Raw genomic sequence first — 20,739 nt, forward strand, 5'->3', positions numbered from 1 at the left:
TTTCTGGCTAAATCCCAGTTTAGAGGGTCCATTGATGACCAATGACTTTGGTACTGTTTCTTCCAAACTACCTAGAAATAAAGATAAGCATCAAAATATTGGACAAGCCAACGTCTTATTGACGATATAAGAGTTTTGTATGAAATATGAAAACCTTTTTAGTTGTACCTTTGGGGTGAAGGACTGAGATCTAGAAAATGAGATATGGAAACACTAGTCGAATTTTATGATCACATCCCTAGACCCACTGTTTTTTATTTGGAGGAAAATTGCTTTACAATGTTGTGTTGGTTTCTGCCATATAACAATGCAAATCAATCATAATTATATATATATCCTCTCCTTCTTGAGCCTCCCTTCCCCCTCCTATCCCATCCCCCACCTCAAGGTCATCATAGAGCATGAGGCTGGGCTCCCTGTGCTACAGAGTAACTTCCCTCCAGCTATCTATTTTACACATTGTTGTTTTTCAGTCACTAAGTTGTGTCCAGCTCTTTGTGACCCCATGGACTGCAGCATGCCAGGATTCTTTGCCCTTCACTTTCTCCTGGAGTTTGCTTAACTCATATCCATTGAGTTGGTGATGCCATCCAACCACCTCATCCTCTGTCACCCCCTTCTCCTTCTCTCAATCTTTCCCAGCATCAGGGTCTTTTCCAATGAGTCAGCTATTTTCATCAGGTGGCCAAAGTATTGGAGTTTCAGCTTCAGCATCAGTCCTTCCAATGAATATTCAGGGTTGATTTCCTTTAGGATGGACTGGTTTGATCTCCTTGCTATCTAGGGGACTCTTAAGAGTCATCTCCAGCACACATGATAGTGTATGTATGTCAATGCTCCTTTCTCAATTTGCCTACCTTCTCCATCCTCCACTGTGTCCACAAGTCCCTTCTCTATGCACAGATGCACTTTTAAAAGAGATCACCTGATTAGGCCAGGTCCACCCACACTCAAGGGGCAGGGATTTATAAGGCATGCAAACCAGGGAGGCAACAACCTTGGGGGTCATTGTAGAATTCTGCCTACCACAGACTCTAAGATGAAAAACATTTTAATCTATCAATTTTTTAAAATGAGGCCAGCTGCTTCTCATTAGCATTCCCCACTCTGGGAAGGCAGCAAAGCTGTCTAGCAAAGTCTACTAAATCCTTAAACATGACCAGGCTGTGGTTAAAACATTTCAACAACCTTGGAAGACAGGCCTTTTTACTTGTTTTTTCCCTCCTCCCCTCCCCTCCCCAGAGCCCTTGTTCAGCTCTTAAGTCAGATGATTTGAAAAGGAGAAGGCTGTTCTGGGGCTTCAGCATCTGGGGCTGGTCTAGAGAGAGCAAGGCCGTGTTTAAATAATGACTCACAATGAAACTTTCTATTTCTGCTGGGTCAGGCTTCCTGATGACCATTATTACAGGACTTTATGCTCTCTGGAAGCGGTTCTGAAGGCCTCTCATCCTTTGCTGGATAAAAACATACGTTATCTCCTTTTTCCTTACTCAGTTTGCCAGCTTTTTGATAGGACTTCATGTAGAGGGGTCTTTTGCTGCGAGTGTAACTCAAGTTGTTCCCATATGTTTAAGCAAGAAAGTCATTTTTCCCTGATTCCTATTTGTCACTACATCCCCCCTCCCCTAACTCCTGCGCTCATCCATCCATAAAGAAACACAGTGGGCACCTTCATGAGTCTGGTATCATGCCAGGTGCTGTGTTAGTTGGTCAGTCGTGTTCAACTCTTTGTAACCCCATGGATTGTAGCCCGCCAGGCTCCTCCATCCATGGGATTTTCCAGGCAAGAATACTGGAGTGGATTGCCGTTTCCTTCTCCAGGGGATCTTCCCAACCCAGAGATCAAACCCAGGTCTCCCGTATTGCAGGCAGACTCTTTACCATCTGAGCCACTAGGGTGCTAGGTGCTGGGGATCTCCAGATAAGTGAAATGGGGTCCCTGTCTTCAAGGGGATATCAACTAAGACAGACATGTCCAAGGGGCAAGGGGTGGGGGCAGAGGGGCAAGGGCGTAGGGTGAGGGCAGTATCTTTGAGCTGGATTTTGAAGAATGTGTAAGATTTCAAGGATGCAGGGCCAAGGGAGGCGGTGTTCTGGGCCAAGTGGACAGCTTGTGTGGAGCACAGACAATGCAAAAGAACACGCTGTGTTCAGGCAATGGCGAGTGATTCAGGGAGACCAGATCATGAGGGTGCGAGTGGGGGTGGACTGCTGGAGAACAGAGGGGGCGGGGAGCACCTGCTAACTGAGAGCTTTGACTGTTAAGATCTTGGCTGTGATCCTGCAGGCAACAGGAAGGGGGAGAACTCATCTAAGCTCATGGTCAGATTGAGAAAGCACTGAGGTGACAGCAATTTTTGCTAAACGTCATAAATAAAACTATAGACCAGCCCAGAAGCAGTGCCAAGGCCACCGTTAAAGAGCACTGGTATAATTAAGGAACCGGTGCACTTTAAACTTCTATTAGCCACAATAAGAAACATGAAAGTAATGCAGTCTGGGACTCCCCTGGCGGTCCAGTGGTTAAGACTCTACACTTCCACTGTGGGGGACATAGGTTTGATCCCAGGTCAGGGAACTAAGCTCCTGCATGCCATGTGGTGCAGTCAGAAGAAATAAATTAAAAAAATAAATACAGCCTTTCTTCCTCTCTGAAGAGATATTGGGGAAACAAAGCTCTGGTTAATAAGGTCAGCCTGGGGGAAATGGAAAGAAGTTCTGCCTATGGTGGTGGCTGGAAAGGAGGATGAAGCAGACTGTGTTTCCCTGAAATCTCATCTAGGAGGGCCTGGGCCTCGCCTGGCTGAGTGGGGCTCAGGCGTCTCATGTCTGGGACACCTGGGAGCGGAGTCTCTGTGACAAGGACAAGAGAGCTTGTTTCTGTGCAGGTGGATAACCTACTGGCAGGGCCTGCCTTGCTGGGAGCTACTAGGCTAATGAATAAGAAGGTTCCTCTCCCAGGACAAGTCTTCCTTTGCCTCCTGTAGCATGCCTCGACTTCTAAGAAACTACTGACCACAAAGATGGTTCTTTTGTTACTTCTCCTTTTATTGAATCTAGGCATTCACTCCACAAACATTAATCGAGTGCCTTATATATCTGCCTGTGATGCAGGAGACCCAGGTTCAATACCTGGGTCGGGAAGATCCCCTGGAGGAGGGCATGGCAACCCACTCCAGTATTCTTGCCTGGAGAATTCCATGGACAGAGGAGCCTGGCAGGCTACAGTCCATGGATACAACTTAGTGACTAACACTTTCACTTTATATATGTACCAGGTACGTTCCAGGTGCTGGGAGATCCAGTGATAAACAAAACAGACAAGGCCCCTGCCCTAATGGAATTTACATTCTAGTAGAGGAGGCAGATAAGACATTGAAACTAAATTAATATAGAATATAATTTCAGATAGTGATGACCACTATAAGATGTGAGCAAAGGATAAAGTGACAGAGAGAGACTAGAGGCTTTAACTAGAATGATCACAGAGGTTCTGTCTGAGAGGTAACCTCGGAGCTGAGTTGACTTCTATAAAGGAGGCATTCGTGCAACCATCTGGGGAAAGAGCCCTCCGGGCAGAGGGAGCAGCAAATCAAAGATCCTGTGATTGAAAGAGGTTGGGCATGCTGGGGATTAGTATGAAGGCCAGTGAGGCTAGAGCAGAGGAAGAAGGTGGGAGGGTAGCAGGCTTGGTGGTCAAGGGGGGCATGGTTGTGGGACCAGAGCACATAAAACCCAGGAGGAGTGAGTGTGAGGGGACCCAATCATCTGATACACACTGTTAGGTGGAAATGTTGGCTGCATGCACACGCGCTTAGTCACTTCGGTCATCTCCAACTCTGTCTGACACCCTGGACCGTAGCCCACCACGCTCTTTTGTCCATAGGATTCTCCAGGCAAGAACACTGGAGTGGGTTGCCCTGCCCTCCTCCAGGGCATCTTCCCCACCCAGGGATTGAACCCATGTCTCTTATGTCTCCTGCATTGGCCGGCAGGTTATTTACCACTAGTACCACTGGGAAGCCCCCAGAGATGTTGGCCACACAGATGCTATAGGAATGTGGAGTTCAGGGATGAAGCTCAGTCTAGAGACAGAAGTTTTGGATTCTATTGTCTAGATAGTATTGATAAAGTATGAATGAAATCATCTAGAATATGGATGGTGAAGGAAATGGCAGCCCACTGCAGGATTCTTTCCTGGGGAATCCCATGTACAGAGGAGCCTGGCAGGCTACAGGGAGTCACAAAGAGTCAGACACAACTGAAGTGGCTTAGCACAAAGAATATGGTAGCCCCATGGGACTACTGAACATTTGAAACGTGGCCAGCCCAAATTGAGAAGTGCTAGACATGTAAAATACAAACTAGATTTCAAAGACAGTATATATAATAAAAAAGAACATAAAATACCTCATTGATATTATTTTTATAATGATTACGTGTTGAAATGACCAGACTTTGATTCTACTGAGTTAAATAAAATACATTATTAAGATTAACTTCACCTGTTTCTTCTTGTTTTTTAAAATATGGCTACTAGAAAATTTTAAATTACCTCTGTGGCTTGCAATTGTGGCTCCTGTTAACATTTCCACGTGATGGTGCTGGTCTAGGAAATCACTGTAGATAAAGAAAAGGGCCAAGGGTGGAGCCCTCAAATGCTACAACATTTCACATCCAGGGAAAGGAGGAAGATACAGCCAAGGAGGGTGAGAAGGAATAGCCACTGAGGTAGGAGGAAAATGAAAGGAGTATGATGTGATGTTCAGAAAGGCAAGTGATAAAATTTTCAACAAAGAGGGAGTGTTAGATGCTGCTGGGAAGGCAGGTCAAGTAGCAGACGGTTGGACTGAACATGAGCAGTTTTACTGCAGTGGTTTGGAAGTAGTTGGATTTGGAAAGCTGGTTGGAGAAAGCACAGAAGTGAAGACATAAGAGTGGTAAGTTAAGAGAGCTCTTTAAAGTTTGGCTTTAAAGAAATGCAGAGAAATGGGTGGTAACAGGAAGAGGATTTCAAATCTAGAGGAGGTTCATGTGTTTGGTTGTGGTTGTTGGTTTGGAAGGGGAGACAGCTCTGCTGATGGTGGCACTATCCTCAGGGCCCTCAGTTGGGGAAATAAGGCAAGTATGCCAGAAAGAATTTGAGACAGTTGAAACTCAAAGGTTATTTAGATCAAATGATTTTCTTAGAGCTCTAGGAACACAGAAGCTGGTAGGATGCCTTCTTTCTTTGTTTTCCCTTTGTCTTTCATCTTTTTCTTTTTGGTTGTCCTTCCCCTTCCTTCTTCTACCCCTGACAGTGGTGGGTCAAAAGCAACGTTAGCCTGCTGTGGCCTGGTATTTTGGAAAATGGACTCCTTTTCCATGGGCTTCTTTAAAGCTCAGAGATAGTTTATTTCCCAAGTGTCTAAGAAGCCTTTCTTAGTGGCAGGGGAAAGGATACTGCCATGTTTATTAAGATGTCACAGGGACTCACCAGTTTAGTGAATTGTTCCTGGCCTAAGGAATTCTTCTGTTCTCCTGTTGAATTTCTGAAGGGCTTCTAAATTTCTCTATCCCTTTGCTCCTTCCAGATCTCCAGATGGAACTTGTGTGTGTGTATGTATGTATGTATGTACATATATATATATATATATATATATATATATATATACATATATATATATATATATAGTTTGTGTCATAACTAGTGAGTACTGTGTGGATCTTGGGTTGTCATCTTCAGGAAGAATTGTGAATATTGGATCACAGAGTTTGTGTGACTTGAATAAAGTGTCAATATCTTTCAATCAAAGCCCACCTGGAACACATGTGCCATTGAACAAGCTGGTTTTATTATTCATTGCAGTGAGAAAGAACACACACCCATGGGGAACCATGGGACTTCTCAGTGAGAGAGTCTCAAGTCATTTTGATACCAGGATCCTGTCAGCTTTCCATGTGGTTTGGAAACTTTTGCTTGCCAAGGCCTCAGTCACTCTCAATGGGTGACCACTCAAGTTCACCTTCACCTCAGAGCCTGTGGTCACCCCTCTCTAGCTCCAGAGAAACATCAGAGCTTACGGCTAGAGGGCAGTGCAGGCTGAGCCTGGAGCCCACCTATGAAACAGCAATGGTGGGTTGACTATATCTGGAAGCATAAACATTTCATGCAAAGGACATGGGCTCGATAAAGGACAGAAATGGTATGGACCTAACAGAAGCAGAAGATATTAAGAAGAGGTGGCAAGAATACATGGAAGAACTGTACAAAAAGATCTTCATGACCCAGATAATCATGATGATGTGATCACTAATCTAGAGCCAGACATCTTGGAAAGTAAAGTCAAGTGGGCCTTAGAAAGCATCACTACGAACAAAGCTAGTGGAGGTGATGGAATTCCAGTTGAGCTGTTTCAAATCCTGAAAGATGATGCTGTGAAAGTGCTGCACTCAATATGCCAGCAAATTTGGAAAACTCAGCAGTGGCCACAGGACTGGAAAAGGTCAGTTTTCATTCCAATCCCAAAGAAAGGCAATGCCAAAGAATGCTCAAACTACTGCACAATTGCACTCATTGCTAGTAAAGTAATGCTCAAAATTCTCCAAGCCAGGCTTCAGCAATACGTGAACTGTGAACTCCCTGATGTTCAAGCTGGATTTAGAAAAGGCAGAGGAACCAGAGATCAAATTGCCAACATCGGCTGGATCATGGAAAAAGCAAGAGAGTTCCAGAAAAAACATCTATTTCTGCTTTATTGACTATGCCAAAACATTTGACTCTGTGGATCACAATAAACTGTGGAAAATTCTGAAAGAGATGGGAATACCAGACCACCTAACCTGCCTCTTGAGAAACCTGTATGCAGGTCAGGAAGCAACAGTTAAAACTGGACATGGAACAACAGACTGGTTCCAAATAGGAAAAGTAGTACGTCAAGGCTGTATATTGTCACCCTGCTTATTTAACTAATATGCAGAGTACATCATGAGAAACGCTGGACTGGAAGAAACACAAGCTGGAATCAAGATTGCCAGGAGAAATATCAATAACCTCAGATATGCAGATGACACCACCCTTATGGCAGAAAGTGAAGAGGACCTAAAAAGCCTCTTGATGAAAGTGAAAGAGGAAAGCGAAAAAGTTGGCTTAAAGCTCAACATTCAGAAAACGAAGATCATGGCATCCGGTCCTATCACTTCATAGGAAATAGATGGGGAAACAGTGGAAACAGTGTCAGACTTTATTTTTTTGGGCTCCAAAATCACTGCAGATGGTGACTGCAGCCATGAAATTAAAAGATGCTTACTCCTTGGAAGAGAAGTTATGACCAACCTAGACAGTATATTCAAAAGCAGAGACATTACTTTGCCAACTAAGGTCCGTCTAGTCAAGGCTATGGTTTTTCCTGTGGTCATGTATGGATGTGAGAGTTGGACTGTGAAGAAGGCTGAGTGCCAAAGAATTGATGCTTTTGAACTGTGGTGTTGGAGAAGACTCTTGAGAGCCCCTTGGACTGCAAGGAGATCCAACCAGTCCATTCTGAAGGAGATCAACCCTGGGATTTCTTTGGAAGGAATGATGCTAAAGCTGAAACTCCAGTACTTTGGCCACCTCATGAGAAGAGTTGACTCGTTGGAAAAGACTCTGATGCTGGGAGGGATTGGGGGCAGGAGGAGAAGGGGACAACCGAGGATGAGATGGCTGGATGGCATCACAGACTCAATGGATGTGAGTCTGAGTGAACTCCGGGAGGTGATGATGGACAGGGAGGCCTGGCGTGCTGTGATTCATGGGGTTGCAAAGAGTCCGACACGACTGAGCGACTGAACTGAACTGAAGAGATCCAGGGTAGGGAGAGGGAATCCAGAACCTACTTAATTCAACTTGATGGTACTTGAATCAAGACCCCAAGGGGAGCTATGATAAGGAACTATGATAAGTCCCTGCCTGCCTCTCCACAGTGCTCCTGCTGTATATGAATATAGCATCCTTTCTCTGGGTTATGGTACTGATCAGAACCCTTTCCCACCACACACCAACTTCCATTAAAAAGGTCAGCATAATTTACAAATTGCGATTATCAACTGACATGCTTCCCTAGACATATCATCTCTAGCTTTGGCTAGAATGAATGGAAAATGTATTATGATTAAGGTTAATATACAGGAAAAAAATCTAAAGCGTTATATTGTTGTTGTTTTAGTTGCTAAGTCATGTCTAACTCTTTTTGACCCCATGGACTATAGCCCTCCAGGGTGCTCTGTCCGTGGAATTCTCCAGGCAAGAATACTGGGTGAGTTGCCATTTCCTTCACCAGGGGATTGTGCCTAACCAGGGTTTGAAACTGGGCCTCCTACAGTTTCTTTACCACTGAGTCAATCGGGAAGGCAAAAGCATTATATAGGAATACCTATATCTTGATAGCAAAAACAGTACAGAAGATGAAAAATAATAAGAAATTTCAGAGTATTATTTTTAGATATGTAAGTAATTACTTGTGCTTTTGAGTCTATAGAGGCTAAATTTTAAACAAAAAGCTTGTTGAAATTATTGCTATGTATTATGCATCATTTCTTTAAATAAAAAATCTGAGACTTGCCTAAAAAAAAGAAAATGTACAGTAGACTCTCAGTTGATTATCTGCACTAATGGAAAGGAGGCCAGGGACAGATAATTCTCCCATGACATAGAATCAGAGTCAAGGGAGAATTATCCTTTTGATGGTCACTTTGGCCATTTCTCATTTGGGGCTACTTAAAACAATGCTGTAAGAAACATTCTTGCATGTATATTTTTGTGTGCAAGTGTGAGTATAGCTACAGGGTAAAGTTCCAATTGTGATGTTACTGTATCAAAAGGTAGGTGTATTTTTTTTATTTTGATACTGTGAAATTGCTTATTCAGAGAACAATTTACACTCCATAATGTATGAACATGTCTATTTTTCCCATCTTTGTCAGCATGGAACATCAAAATTAAAACTTATTGACAATCTGATAGGTGAAAATGTTGACTTGATATTTTGATTTATATTTCTTTAATTATGAGTAGGACTGAGCATTTCTTTATGTATTTCTTTGATAAACTTCCTGTTGTATCATTTGCCCCATTTTATATCCAGTTGTTTGTCTTTTATTGATTTATATGCATGCTTGACAGTTAAGAAAATCGACCCTGAAGTCTATATTTTCTGTATTACTTCTTAGTTTGTTATTCTTTTGCTGACTCTACTTTTTTTGGCCAAAAGTTTAAAATTTTTATGTAGTTGGGTATCTCAATTTTTTCTTTATAGCTTATCAATACAATTCTGTCTGCCTGGGTACACCCATGAATAGTAAAAGGCCTCCAAATCTAATGGGCCCCCACACAAACAATAGATCAGGTTTTGTATATTTGTCTTTTATTTTTTGGTAACAGCTTTCTTTATTTATTTATTCTTGGCTGAGCTGCATGGCATGTGGGATCTTAGTTTCCTCACCAGGGATCAAACTTGCACCCCTGCATTGGAAGCATGGAGTCTTAACCACTGAACTGCCAGGGAAGTCCCAGTAATAGCCTTATTGAGCTATAATTCATATATGATACAATTCACTCTTTTAAAGCATACAGTTCAGTGCTTTTTAGTATATTCAAAGATTTGGAGACTTCCCTGGTGGTTAAGAATCTGCCTTCCAATGCAGGGGATTCAGGTTTGATCCTTGGTTGGGGAACTAAGATTCCACATGCCACAGAGCAACTATCCTGCGAGCCACAACCCTCACACCACAACAAGGATCCTGGGTGCCACAACTAAGACCCTATGGAGCCAAATAAATAAAATTTAGGAAAAAAAAAACACAAAGATTTGTGTGACTATCACAATTAATTTTAGAATATTGTTATCACCTCAAAAAGAAATTCTGTACTCTGTCACTCAAAAAATACCTCTAGCCCTAAGCAAAACACTTTCTGTGTTTACCTATCTTGTACATTTCATGTAAATGGAATTATTGTCTTTTTTAGAGGAAGAATAGTTCTCTCTAATGGCAATTCCCTTTATGTATCTTTTCTGGCATAGTTTAAGAATCTAACTGGAGGATAAGGAGTCGGGTAAAATGATTGTGTAATATACTGGATATCGAATGATTTTTTTTTGGTTTCTTGCTCTATATTTTATTTTAGTGAACCAATTATGTCTGAATCACTAATTGAAGTTTCTGGCAGTGTGGAAATTCTGGAGACCAGTGATGAGGGTAAGTATCCCAATAGAATCTTGATAACTAGAACTAGGCTTGTTTAGTGTGTCTAACCCCTAGAAGAAAGAATCAAGTCACAAGAAGACAAGTTCATATCAAATTTCTAATGACAATAGACTCAGTCAATATTTGCTTTTCCATCTTCTAAGCTCTTCTCTTTCATCTTAATCTCTGATAGTCTAAAAAGTTTTGTCTAGACCTTGCAGTCTTCCTTGAAGATGGTTACCAGGTTCTGTTTACTAAGGCAAAAGAAGTATTTCTGCTTAATCAGAAAAAGAAACCAGAACAGGCCATGATCTGAGAGGTTCAATTGAGGTTTTGCCATAAATAGTAATCCAGATTTAACTAACAGATAAATTTGTAATTTTGAGGTGTAAAGGGGGTATAGTAACAAAAGACATCACCATAGGCTTCTATTAAATGGGAACAATTTACAAAAATTTCTTTTGCAAAATCTACTTAGATGTGTATTCATTTAAATTATAATTATAAACTATGAATCCCCTGTGAGTGATGGGAGACCATGAATGGGGTAATAGGCAAAGGTCACTAAACAATGATAAGTTTTACTGACACTGAAAAAAAAATGTGGGGGGAAGGGGAAGAACCCAAAGATATAAGGTGAGACATTGAATTTAAAGACAGAACTGAATTGAACAGTTCACTGGGTTGTTCTTCAATGATTGCTGAGTTTTCTTAGTAGTGTGTGGGGCAGAAGACTTGGTCTGAAAAGACAGAGAGCAGGGAACCTTCTTGTGGCTTCCCAGAGGCCTGACTTCACTAATGAAGTCAGTAGGGGGATGCTGAACATGGTGCACGGATCCCTCAGGGCAGGGCTTGGGTCTTCATCTCTGTGTCACCATTGTTCAGTATTGGGCCTCAGAGAGCGTGATTAGACACTCAAAAGTTTTTAAGAAATGAATGAATAAATAAATGAATGATAGGCCTCCTCACCAAGGCAGCCCCAACAACCAAATGAACTGACCTATCTTTTTGGATACGAGCTAGACAGATGTCTACCAAAAAAGATGGCAATGCAGTGCATCTTGATGAAGAGTGGAGGTAAGGAAATACCCTTTCTCTATTCACAATCCTTTTTAAGAGACCAAACATTTGGGTACATTTGTAGTATGAGTCATTGCCAGACAGAGAATACAGTGGCTGTTGGGAAGCTGAAGGGAAGAAAGGCTAATTAGAAGAGTTTTCTTCCCAAGAAGCAATGCAAGAGAGCAAGGTCACCATTATGTGCCTTGCATTTTGAAAGCTCATTAAGTTCAACCCAGAAGGGCTGCCTGTGTGCATGGTAGATAAGCAAATACACAATCCGAGGCAATAATTTCTTCGTTGGAGTTGTGTTTTTTCCTCTGGGGGAAGGTCAGGGGATGGCTTCCATGGGCTGTTTCCTGGCATATGACATACTGCCGGCCCTCAGTGGATGGGGATGTTGAAAGCTACTGCCTGTTTGGGAATATGTAGTCCTTGGACTTGGACAGGGAGGTCAATGGCTTTGTTACAGGAGAAATCCAGACAGCTGTCAGCTCACTGACCATCACTGCTGTGCCTTGTAGGGGAATAAGTTACCCAGTGTATAGGTGACCTACATAAGTGTTGTTTAGTCACTAAGTCATGTCCAGCTCTTTTGGACCCCATGGACTGTAGCACACTACGCTCTTCTGTCTATGGGATTTCCCAGGCAAGAATACTGGAGTGGGTTGCCATTTCTTTCTACAGGGGATCTTCCCCACCCAGGGAATTGGGAAAGTTCATAAACCCAAATGAGCTTTTTGGCCAACCAATATTTTACATCCTCATGGGAAAATAAGCTGTAAATGGAATAAATGGAAGATTGGAGGGAAATTGAAATGTGTGCATACTTAATTTTTAACACCTGTTATAGTTCTTATGGAGAAGGCAATGGCACCCCACTCCAGTACTCTTGCCTGGAAACTCCCATGGACGGAGGAGCCTGGTAGGCTACAGTCCATGGGGTCGCTAGGAGTCAGACATGACTGAACAACTTCACTTTCACTTTTCACTTTCATGCATTGAAGAAGGAAATGGCAGCTCACTCCAGTGTTCTTGCCTGGAGAATCCCAGGGATGGGGGAGCCTGGTGGGCTGCTGTCTACGGGGTCACACAGAGTCGGACATGACTGAAGCGACTTAGCAGCAGCAGCAGCAGCAGCAGCAGCAGCAGCAGCAGCATAGTTCTTAAGTCATTAGTCATTTGGTTAATTTAGGAACATAAAAATGTGTTAAAGCATAATTTGGCTTGTACAAATTATGAAGTTTTGTACAATTATGTTTGGTACACTCAGTTTTACAGCCTGAAAAGTTTACTGGAAGTGTTTTTATTCAGTTATTAAGTGTTTATAGATTGTGTCATGGATCTAGCTACCACCTGCTGATTCTCTCCTGTCTCTCTTTGCTGGTATGTAAGAAGCACGTTTGCAACTTGAAATCCTCTAGCTTTACCCACCTCCCTTCCCTTCTGGGATTTCTAAGCAAGAAGGACAATAACCATTATGGTTCCCAACACTGAGCAGAAAGTTGTTCTCATTTCAGAAGGCCAGAAGGAGATCTACCTGTCAAGAATCAATAAATCCCATTCCTTCTGTTTGAAAAATGGCAATGCCTACAAAGGCTCCTTCCTGTTTGTGAGGTGGCACTGCCCAATTCTTTATCACTGGGCAGGAATTATTTAGTGGTCTGTTAGAGCTGGCACATGATGACTTGAGAGGCTGTGCATGTCTCTTCCCAAATGTCATATTACTAGCTTGAAATTGACCACAATGGGAGTATTTTCACCACAGAAGTAGGCAAATACTACAGATAAGAGCACTTACCCTGAGATCTAATTGGTAAATATATCCCAGTAAAAAACTGAGTATAGTCATTAACAGAGTATAGTAATCAGGATTTTACATAAAAATCTCCCTATTTCATGGATTTTTTTTTAGTTTTTTATTTTTTAAATTTTAAAATCTTTAATTCTTACATGCGTTCCCAAACATGAACCCCCCTCCCACCTCCCCTCCCCATAACATCTCTCTGGGTCATCCCCATGCACCAGCCCCAAGCATGCTGCATCCTGCGTCAGACATAGACTGGCGATTCAATTCTTACATGATAGTATACATGTTAGAATGTCATTCTCCCAAATCATCCCACCCTCTCCCTCTCCCTCTAAGTCCAAACGTCCGTTATACACATCTGTGTCTCTTTCCCTGTCTTGCATACAGGGTCGTCATTGCCATCTTCCTAAATTCCATATATATGTGTTAGTATACTGTATTGGTGTTTTTCTTTCTGGCTTACTTCACTCTGTATAATCGGTTCCAGTTTCATCCATCTCATCAGAACTGATTCAAATGAATTCTTTTTAACGGCTGAGTAATACTCCATTGTGTATCCTTGGTGGGGTGGGAACATTAAGAAAGCTGGGGAGCAAAATGCAGATTATTTTACAGCCAGCCTACTCTGTCCTGTATACTTTTCAGCACTTTCACATTGAATCCTCACAGTAGTTCTATGAGGTCAAACATCATTTTAAATAATTCATTATCCTAGAAATTCATTTAATTTTTTTCCTTAAAAAATTAAAGAAGGGAACTTGGGAAATATATATATTTCCTAATGCATCTTTAGGCTTTATTCTGTCTGTCTCAAGGTAAACTTGCCAAATTTATCCTAACCATGACCCTATGTAGGTGTGTGTGTGTGTGTGTGTGAAGTTGCTCAGTCGTGTCTGACTCTTTGGGACCCCATGGACTGTAGCCCACCAGACTCCTCTGTCCATGGGATTCTCCATGCAAGAATACTGGAGTGGGTTGCCATTTCCCTGTGTATATCCTACTAAATGAGAGATTCCTCAGACCTTTCAGAACTGAAGTTACTTAAGCAAGGATTATCAAGCATACATACTACCATCTTCCTTCATTGCCCCAATGGTGCTTCTCTTTATCTATAGATGGTTAGATGGTTAGAATTGATAGATCAGTTTTACAGATAGAATTGAATCTGGTTTTAATAGACAATAATTGATTCCTTAATTCTAGCTCATTTATTAGCATTTACTACATGCCAGATCCTATGCCAAACTCTACTACATTATTTACAATTTATATCAATCCTGATAAGGGCCAGTATTTAAATGGTGGATGCTTAAGAATGGCTCTGCACAGTGATCTCAATTTAAGGAAGGGATGTGACAAGCTATGTTGGTTTTCTGCACCCCTCAGTAGATTCAGTTGTCTCTGGAGTGTCACAATGTGTTTGCACTGTGCTAGTTGCTAAAAAGGATGCTAAAGAGGGCCTGCCTACAGCCCTGAGTTGGGGGACAGTTGCTAAAACATAGAACCGTATCTTATTCCTCTCATTGATGCACAAAACATAGTAAGTGCTTGACCTTAATAAATGTTCACTGAATAGTTGAATGAATGAATGAAGGCACAGACTAGAGAACATTCAGATGCAAAATGTGTGGTGCCAACAGTCAACTTTTAAGTGTGCAAAGAGGAACATGAATTGTAGCGATGGTGGAAAATTGGACTTAAGGCAGGCCTTGAGGTTTAGAAACCTTTCCAAAGGTTCTAGACTAGGCAGGCCCAGGAGTAATCAGTACACAGACAGGCCATAGTATTTCAGCACTAGAAGGAGCCCTACTTCAGCATTTGCCTAAGTGTGTTTTGCTAGATGTTCTGCATACATGCACTGGGGAGACAGCATTGTTACCCAGTTTCGTGGTACTTCACCATCCACATAGGCATGTTGAAGTTTCAGAAAAGTTTTGTTGGAACACAGACCCCTAAACTGTGTTTAATCAACGTTTTCCAGATTGACTAGACTGCAGACCCCCCTTTTCATGCAACAGACCTATGAGCATCCCTCTGAACACGCTTTGGGAGACATTGATTAGCATGATCCCCTCATTTTCCAGCTGAGCCCCAGAGAGGTTGAGTGACTTGCCTGTGGTTACAGAGCTAATCAATAGCAGAGCCAAACCAAGCTCAGTATTCCAGAGTTTTCTTACTCTCTGGTGGTGTTTTCCATCACACCACTAAGCCTATCTTATAACAGTCTTGTTGGCTTCCAGAGACCAGGCTGTTGGGAATTGGAATGAGACACCTGAGTTGGTAAATTACTGCATGTGAAGCAGTAAAAGCAGGTTCCTTCTCACGGATGAATGCAGCACAAACTCCCCTTCCCTCCCCCTCTTCTGAGCCGGGAGAAAGATGCATGTTCTTATTAGGAAACTCAAGAAAACCCAGAGAGAGCCTGAAGAGCATTGAAAGGTCACATTCCTCACTGCTGCCCTGTTGTTTTTTTTTAATGATAGTAGAACAAACTTTCAATTATCTGCATGTGCAGAGGGCAGCAGCCCTGTAGGTAATCTGAACCAATCAGCAATAATTGAGGAAGAGTGCGCATAATACACCCACACATACATGCACACACACACACACCCTCCCTTGCAAAATTCTTTGGTGACGTTGTCACGCCTTTTGCACAGGGTGCTTCTTTGCCCAGCATCCCTTTCTGCCCAATTCCTGGCCCTCTCCCTTCCTCATAAAGCCCTTCTTAGAAGACATCTTCCATGACCACACCAACCCCCTGCACTCGTTCCTTGGGTCTGCATCCTTGCAGCACACAGGTTGGGCAATACCAGCTCCCACATGGATTTCCAAAGGTCCTGAAATATCTGTCACATGTGGAAGCTTGGCTTCCCAGCTGGATCATGAAGACTCCAGTGATCAGGGTACCAAGTGCTTATGTTGGCTCAAAAGTTGCTGTGTATGAATGAACTTCTTAGGGCCAGGGAAGAGGTGTGTGTTAATAGTTGAAATTGAGAGGCAAGTGAATGCAGGGTGAGTTGAGCCTGAATAGAGGCTGCCCAAAGGCCACAGCCTGGGGCCTGACCTTCTGCTTTCACCAGAAACTCAGATACTTTGTTGATGAGTTCCTAAGAAGAGAACAAAGCAGATGAACAATGCCAGGGGCACTGGTGCAAAAGCTAGGACCCACAGGGCCTTTGGGATCCTACTCCTCGTTCCCATCACGAAGGCCATTTCCTCTCCTGTCTTCCCTTTCACCATCACACTCTGCCTCACTTGCATTTACAACTTCCAGGAAAAAAGAAATCCAGATTTAAAGCCTTCAAGAGCTTCTTTGGCAAGAAGAAGAAGAAAGAGCCCAAAGGTGTCCAGGGAGGGAGACGGCTCAAACCAAGCTTGTCCAGCAGCAGTATTGAGATCTCTTTTCTGAAGTCAGTTCAAGGTCAACAAACCATGCCAGGGTAAGCTCAGGAGGGGTGGGGACTGAGGGCAAGGCAAAAGGCTGAGAGCTACATCCAGATCCTCCTTTGACAGCTGAATCATCACTGGCCTTTGGTCCTCAGGGGCTCTTGGTCACCCTGCCTGTGGGAGGTGGGTCTGCAGCCACTGCCAATGCAGCCACATCCCAGGGGGTTTCCCCTGTGCTCATAGATATATGCTTGCTGTCTGGGCTTCATAGCTCATTGGGTTGGATGGGGCATACCAAATGCATATCCCATTCCCCTAAGAGCACTGGGTGAGAGGGTGTGGGTAGATCAGGGCAATCCTGCTGTGTCACAGCTACAAGCACTTGAGATGTGGAGCCTACCACTAGAGAGGAGCTGGTGGCCTCTGTTTCATAAGGGAAGGTTAGTCTCCATCATTTTGGAACCTTGATCTGATTTGCTTGCCCAGCCCTCAGACTCCAGGTCTCATAATGTGTGATTAAAATCTTAGATGGTGAAGCCATCTAGCTGGGTTGGGACATAAGGATGAAATCACTGTGTTAATTAAAACAACAACAACAACAACAACAGGCAAGCAAGGAACCCAAGTCTATTTTTCCCTCTATCCCAAAAGACTGGGGGAAATGCTGTAACTGATCATATAAAGTATGGGGAAGACTGTTTCTCAGCCTCCACTGCCATTCCTATTCATATTTTCATCTTTGAAGGCCCAAATTCCACATCTTAGAAATGTGGAAAATCTGGACGCCCAGTACCCCCCAGCTCTTTCTGGATCAATTGAATTGCCCTCTATGGAGTTCCACTTGGGCCTGTTCCCCTGGCCTTAAACCCCAGACTTATCTGAAATCCCAACAGAATTCAAGTGTCCTGCTATCCATTGCCTCAAGGCTTTGCTTGGAGGTAATGAAAGCTAGTAGAGGTGATGGAATTCCAGTTGAGCTATTTCAGATCCTAAAAGATGCTGCTGCGAAAGTGCTGCACTCAGTATGCCAGCAAATTTGGAAAGCTTAGCAGTGGCCACAAGACTGGAAAAGGTCAGTTTTCATTCCAATCCCAAAGAAAGGCAATGCCAAAGAATGTTCAAACTACCACACAAGTGCACTCATCTCATACGCTAGCAAAATAATTCTCAAAATTCTCCAAGCTAGGCTTCAGCAGTATGTGAACTGAGAACTTCCAGATGTTCAAGCTGGATTTAGCAAAGGCAGAGGAATCAGAGATCAAATTGCCAACATACATTGGATCATAGAAAAAGCAAGAGTACCAGGAAAACATCTACTTCTGCTTTATTGGCTACACCAAAGTCTTTGACTGTGTGGATAACAAACCGTGGAAGATTCTTAGAGATGGGAATACCAGATCACCTTACCTGCCTCTTGAGAAATCTGTACGCATGTCAAAAAGCAATAGTTAGAACCAGACATGGAGCAATGGACTGGTTCCAAATTGGGAAAGGAGTATGTCAAGGCTGTATATTGTCACTCTGCTTATTTAACTTATATGCAGAGTCAGTTCAGTTCATTTCAGTTACTCAGTCATGTCCGACTCTTTGTGACCCCATGAACTGCAGCACGCCAGGCCTCCCTGTCCATCACCAACTCCCGGAGTTTACTCAAACTCATGTCCATTGAGTCGGTGATGCCATCCAACCATCTCATCCTCTGTTGTCCCCTTCTCCTCCCGCCTTCAACATTTCCCAGCATCAGGGTCTTTTCAAAAGAGCCGATTCATTGGAAAAGACCCTGATGCTGGGAAAGATCGAGGGCAGGAGAAGGGGAAGACAGAGGATGAGATGTTTGGGTGATATTACAGACTCAATGGACGTGAATTTGAGCAAGCTCCAGGAGTTGGTGATGGACAAGGAAGCCTGGAATGCTGCAATCCATGGGGTTGCAAAGAGTAGGACACAACTCAGCGACTGAACTGAACCGAACTAATAAGACAGCTAGCAAATGTGTTACACTGCCTACTAACAGCACAGAGGTCTTATTAAAATGGACCTTAATGAGTGCATTGAATGTGAGGAATTTCAGATAGCTTTACTAGGGAGGGAGATGGTTTTGCACCAAGGGGCTTGCTTCATATCTCACAAACCATACATTACAGACCATTGCCTTATAGGTCTCAGTCAGTTCAGTCACTCAGTCATATAGGTATAAGGAAGACTAAGATTAGCTCTACTAAAATCCAGAGGGTGGGGTGGAAGAGGGAAGATCTTTTATAACTTTCACCTTAATAATAGCAAGACTCAGAGTCTTCCTTCCCCTTCCACAGTGTTGTCACTGCTGAACTGTATACTTTCAGTGGTGAATTATTTGGTATGTAAGCTATATCTCAGTAAAGCTATTATATTAAAAAAATGTGTGGATCATTTGAAAACATTAAAATTATGCAGAAGTATGTAGAGTATAAAATGAAAGTACTCCTGCTGTTCCTAGTGCCATTCCTCAGAGGGAAACACCGCTAACAATTTGGTGGATATCCTTCCAGACTTTTCTCTATGATCACAAACTATGTATGTATGTAATATATGTGTGCTCAGTCACTTCATTCATGTCTGACTCTTTGTGACCCCATGGACTGTAGCCTGCCAGGGTCCTCTGTACATAGGATTCTCCAGACAAGAATACTGGAGTGGGTTGCCATGCCCTCCTTCAGGGGATCTTGCCAACCCAAGGATCGAACCAGAGTCTCTTATGTCTCCTGAACTGGCAGGCAAGCTCTTTACCACTAGCACCACCTGGGAAGCCCATGTCATATATGTATATGTATTAAATGGGACCATACTATTCTTTATTTTTTTCACTCAATATCTCATGGAAGACTGTGTGTGTCAGCACATATGCTTCTGAGGTGTCTGTGGTAGGCCATAGTATAGACACACATGTATCTTTGGTTCCCTTGGCTGCTTTCATAAGACTTTTTCCTTCCTGGCCAGGGCCAAGAGCAGAATCGAGATCAGAGCCCTGTCTCATGACAGTATCTTTGTGTTGGAGCCTGACCCTGAAATATCAGAAAGGAAGCTATACCCCTCTCCAGAGATCCCAAGAGGCAGACCTTTGCAGGTAATGGTGAACTCGAGCATCAGCGCATACTTGGACTACTCCTGATTCCACCCCCACTGTTGTAAACACTGAATAAGAGAATATCTAAGTATATGATGTGCTTCCCTAGTGCCTGACACACAGTATTGGCCAGGATCACCATATTCACTTCTCTTTATGCACCCCAAAAATGCTCTGAGTATTATAATGGTGACATTAATGTGCAGGCATTCCAACCCCCATGTTTTTTCTTTCTTCCACAGAGATCTCATGTTTCTACTACTCTGCCTAGAGCTGGGACTGGTAGCATGCATGAAGCTATGTTTGGAACTGTGCCAAGAGGTGCAGCCAGAAGTGAATTCCATGTTGCAGGCTGCAAGACCACCGAGGTAATAAAGTAGAATTGTTCGAAGTCAAACAGGCAGACCTATGCTTGAATCTCTGCTCTACTATTTATTGGCCTTGTGACTTTGGGCTGATTACTTAATCTCTCTGAGCCTTCCTTTCTTCATCTATAATGGGTATAATATAAATATCTAGTTCAAGGGGTTGTCTGTGAGGATTGAATAAAGACTCAGAGAGAGTAAAGAAATTGTTCCAGCTGACCATATAGTTAGTGGTAGCCCTGGAACTCTGACTCAGATGTGTCAACCTCCAACCTATAGTCTTTCCATTAGCCCAGTCTCTAAGGTGTTGAAATTATCTGGCCCTGCCTCAACAGGAAGGAGGGCACATCTTTAGTCTCCATTGTGTGAGGAAACCTCACAAATAGCTGAGGAAAGAAGAGAAGGGAAAGGTAAGGGAGAAAGGGAAAGATATATCCATCTGAATGCAGAGTTCCAGAGAATAGCAAGGAGAGATAAAAGAGCCTTCCTTGTGATCAGTGCAAAGAAATAGAGGAAAACAACAGAATGGGAAAGACTAGAGATCTCTTCAAGAAAATTAGAGATACCAAGGGAACATTTCATGCAAAGATGGGCACAATAAAGGACAGAAATGGTATGGACCTAACAGAAGCAGAAGATATTAAGAAGAGGTGGCAAGAATACACAGAACTTTACAAACAAGGGCTTAGGTAACCACGATGGTAACCACATTGACGTTACCATCTATCGCCTAAAGATAGATAGATATCCTGGAGTGTGAACTCAAGTGGGCCTTAGGAAGCATTACTGTGAACAAAGCTAGTGGAGGTGAC

General features: G+C 42.9%; 1 protein-coding gene across 2 annotated transcripts in view; it reads left to right on the forward strand.

Moving 5' to 3' along the window:
* KIAA1210 (KIAA1210 ortholog) overlaps positions 1-20,739 on the forward strand; it is an 82,786-nt gene that overhangs the window by 22,210 nt on the left and 39,837 nt on the right. For both annotated transcript variants that reach the window (XM_042242196.2, XM_042242197.2), the window contains exons 2-5: positions 10,145-10,215; positions 16,347-16,512; positions 19,436-19,562; positions 19,805-19,930. In XM_042242196.2, coding sequence (XP_042098130.2) covers positions 10,145-10,215; positions 16,347-16,512; positions 19,436-19,562; positions 19,805-19,930 — 490 coding nt within the window. The remainder of the gene's footprint in view (positions 1-10,144; positions 10,216-16,346; positions 16,513-19,435; positions 19,563-19,804; positions 19,931-20,739) is intronic.

This window comes from Ovis aries, chromosome X (genome assembly GCF_016772045.2).
Source record: "Ovis aries strain OAR_USU_Benz2616 breed Rambouillet chromosome X, ARS-UI_Ramb_v3.0, whole genome shotgun sequence".
NCBI classification, from domain to species: Eukaryota; Metazoa; Chordata; class Mammalia; order Artiodactyla; family Bovidae; genus Ovis; species Ovis aries.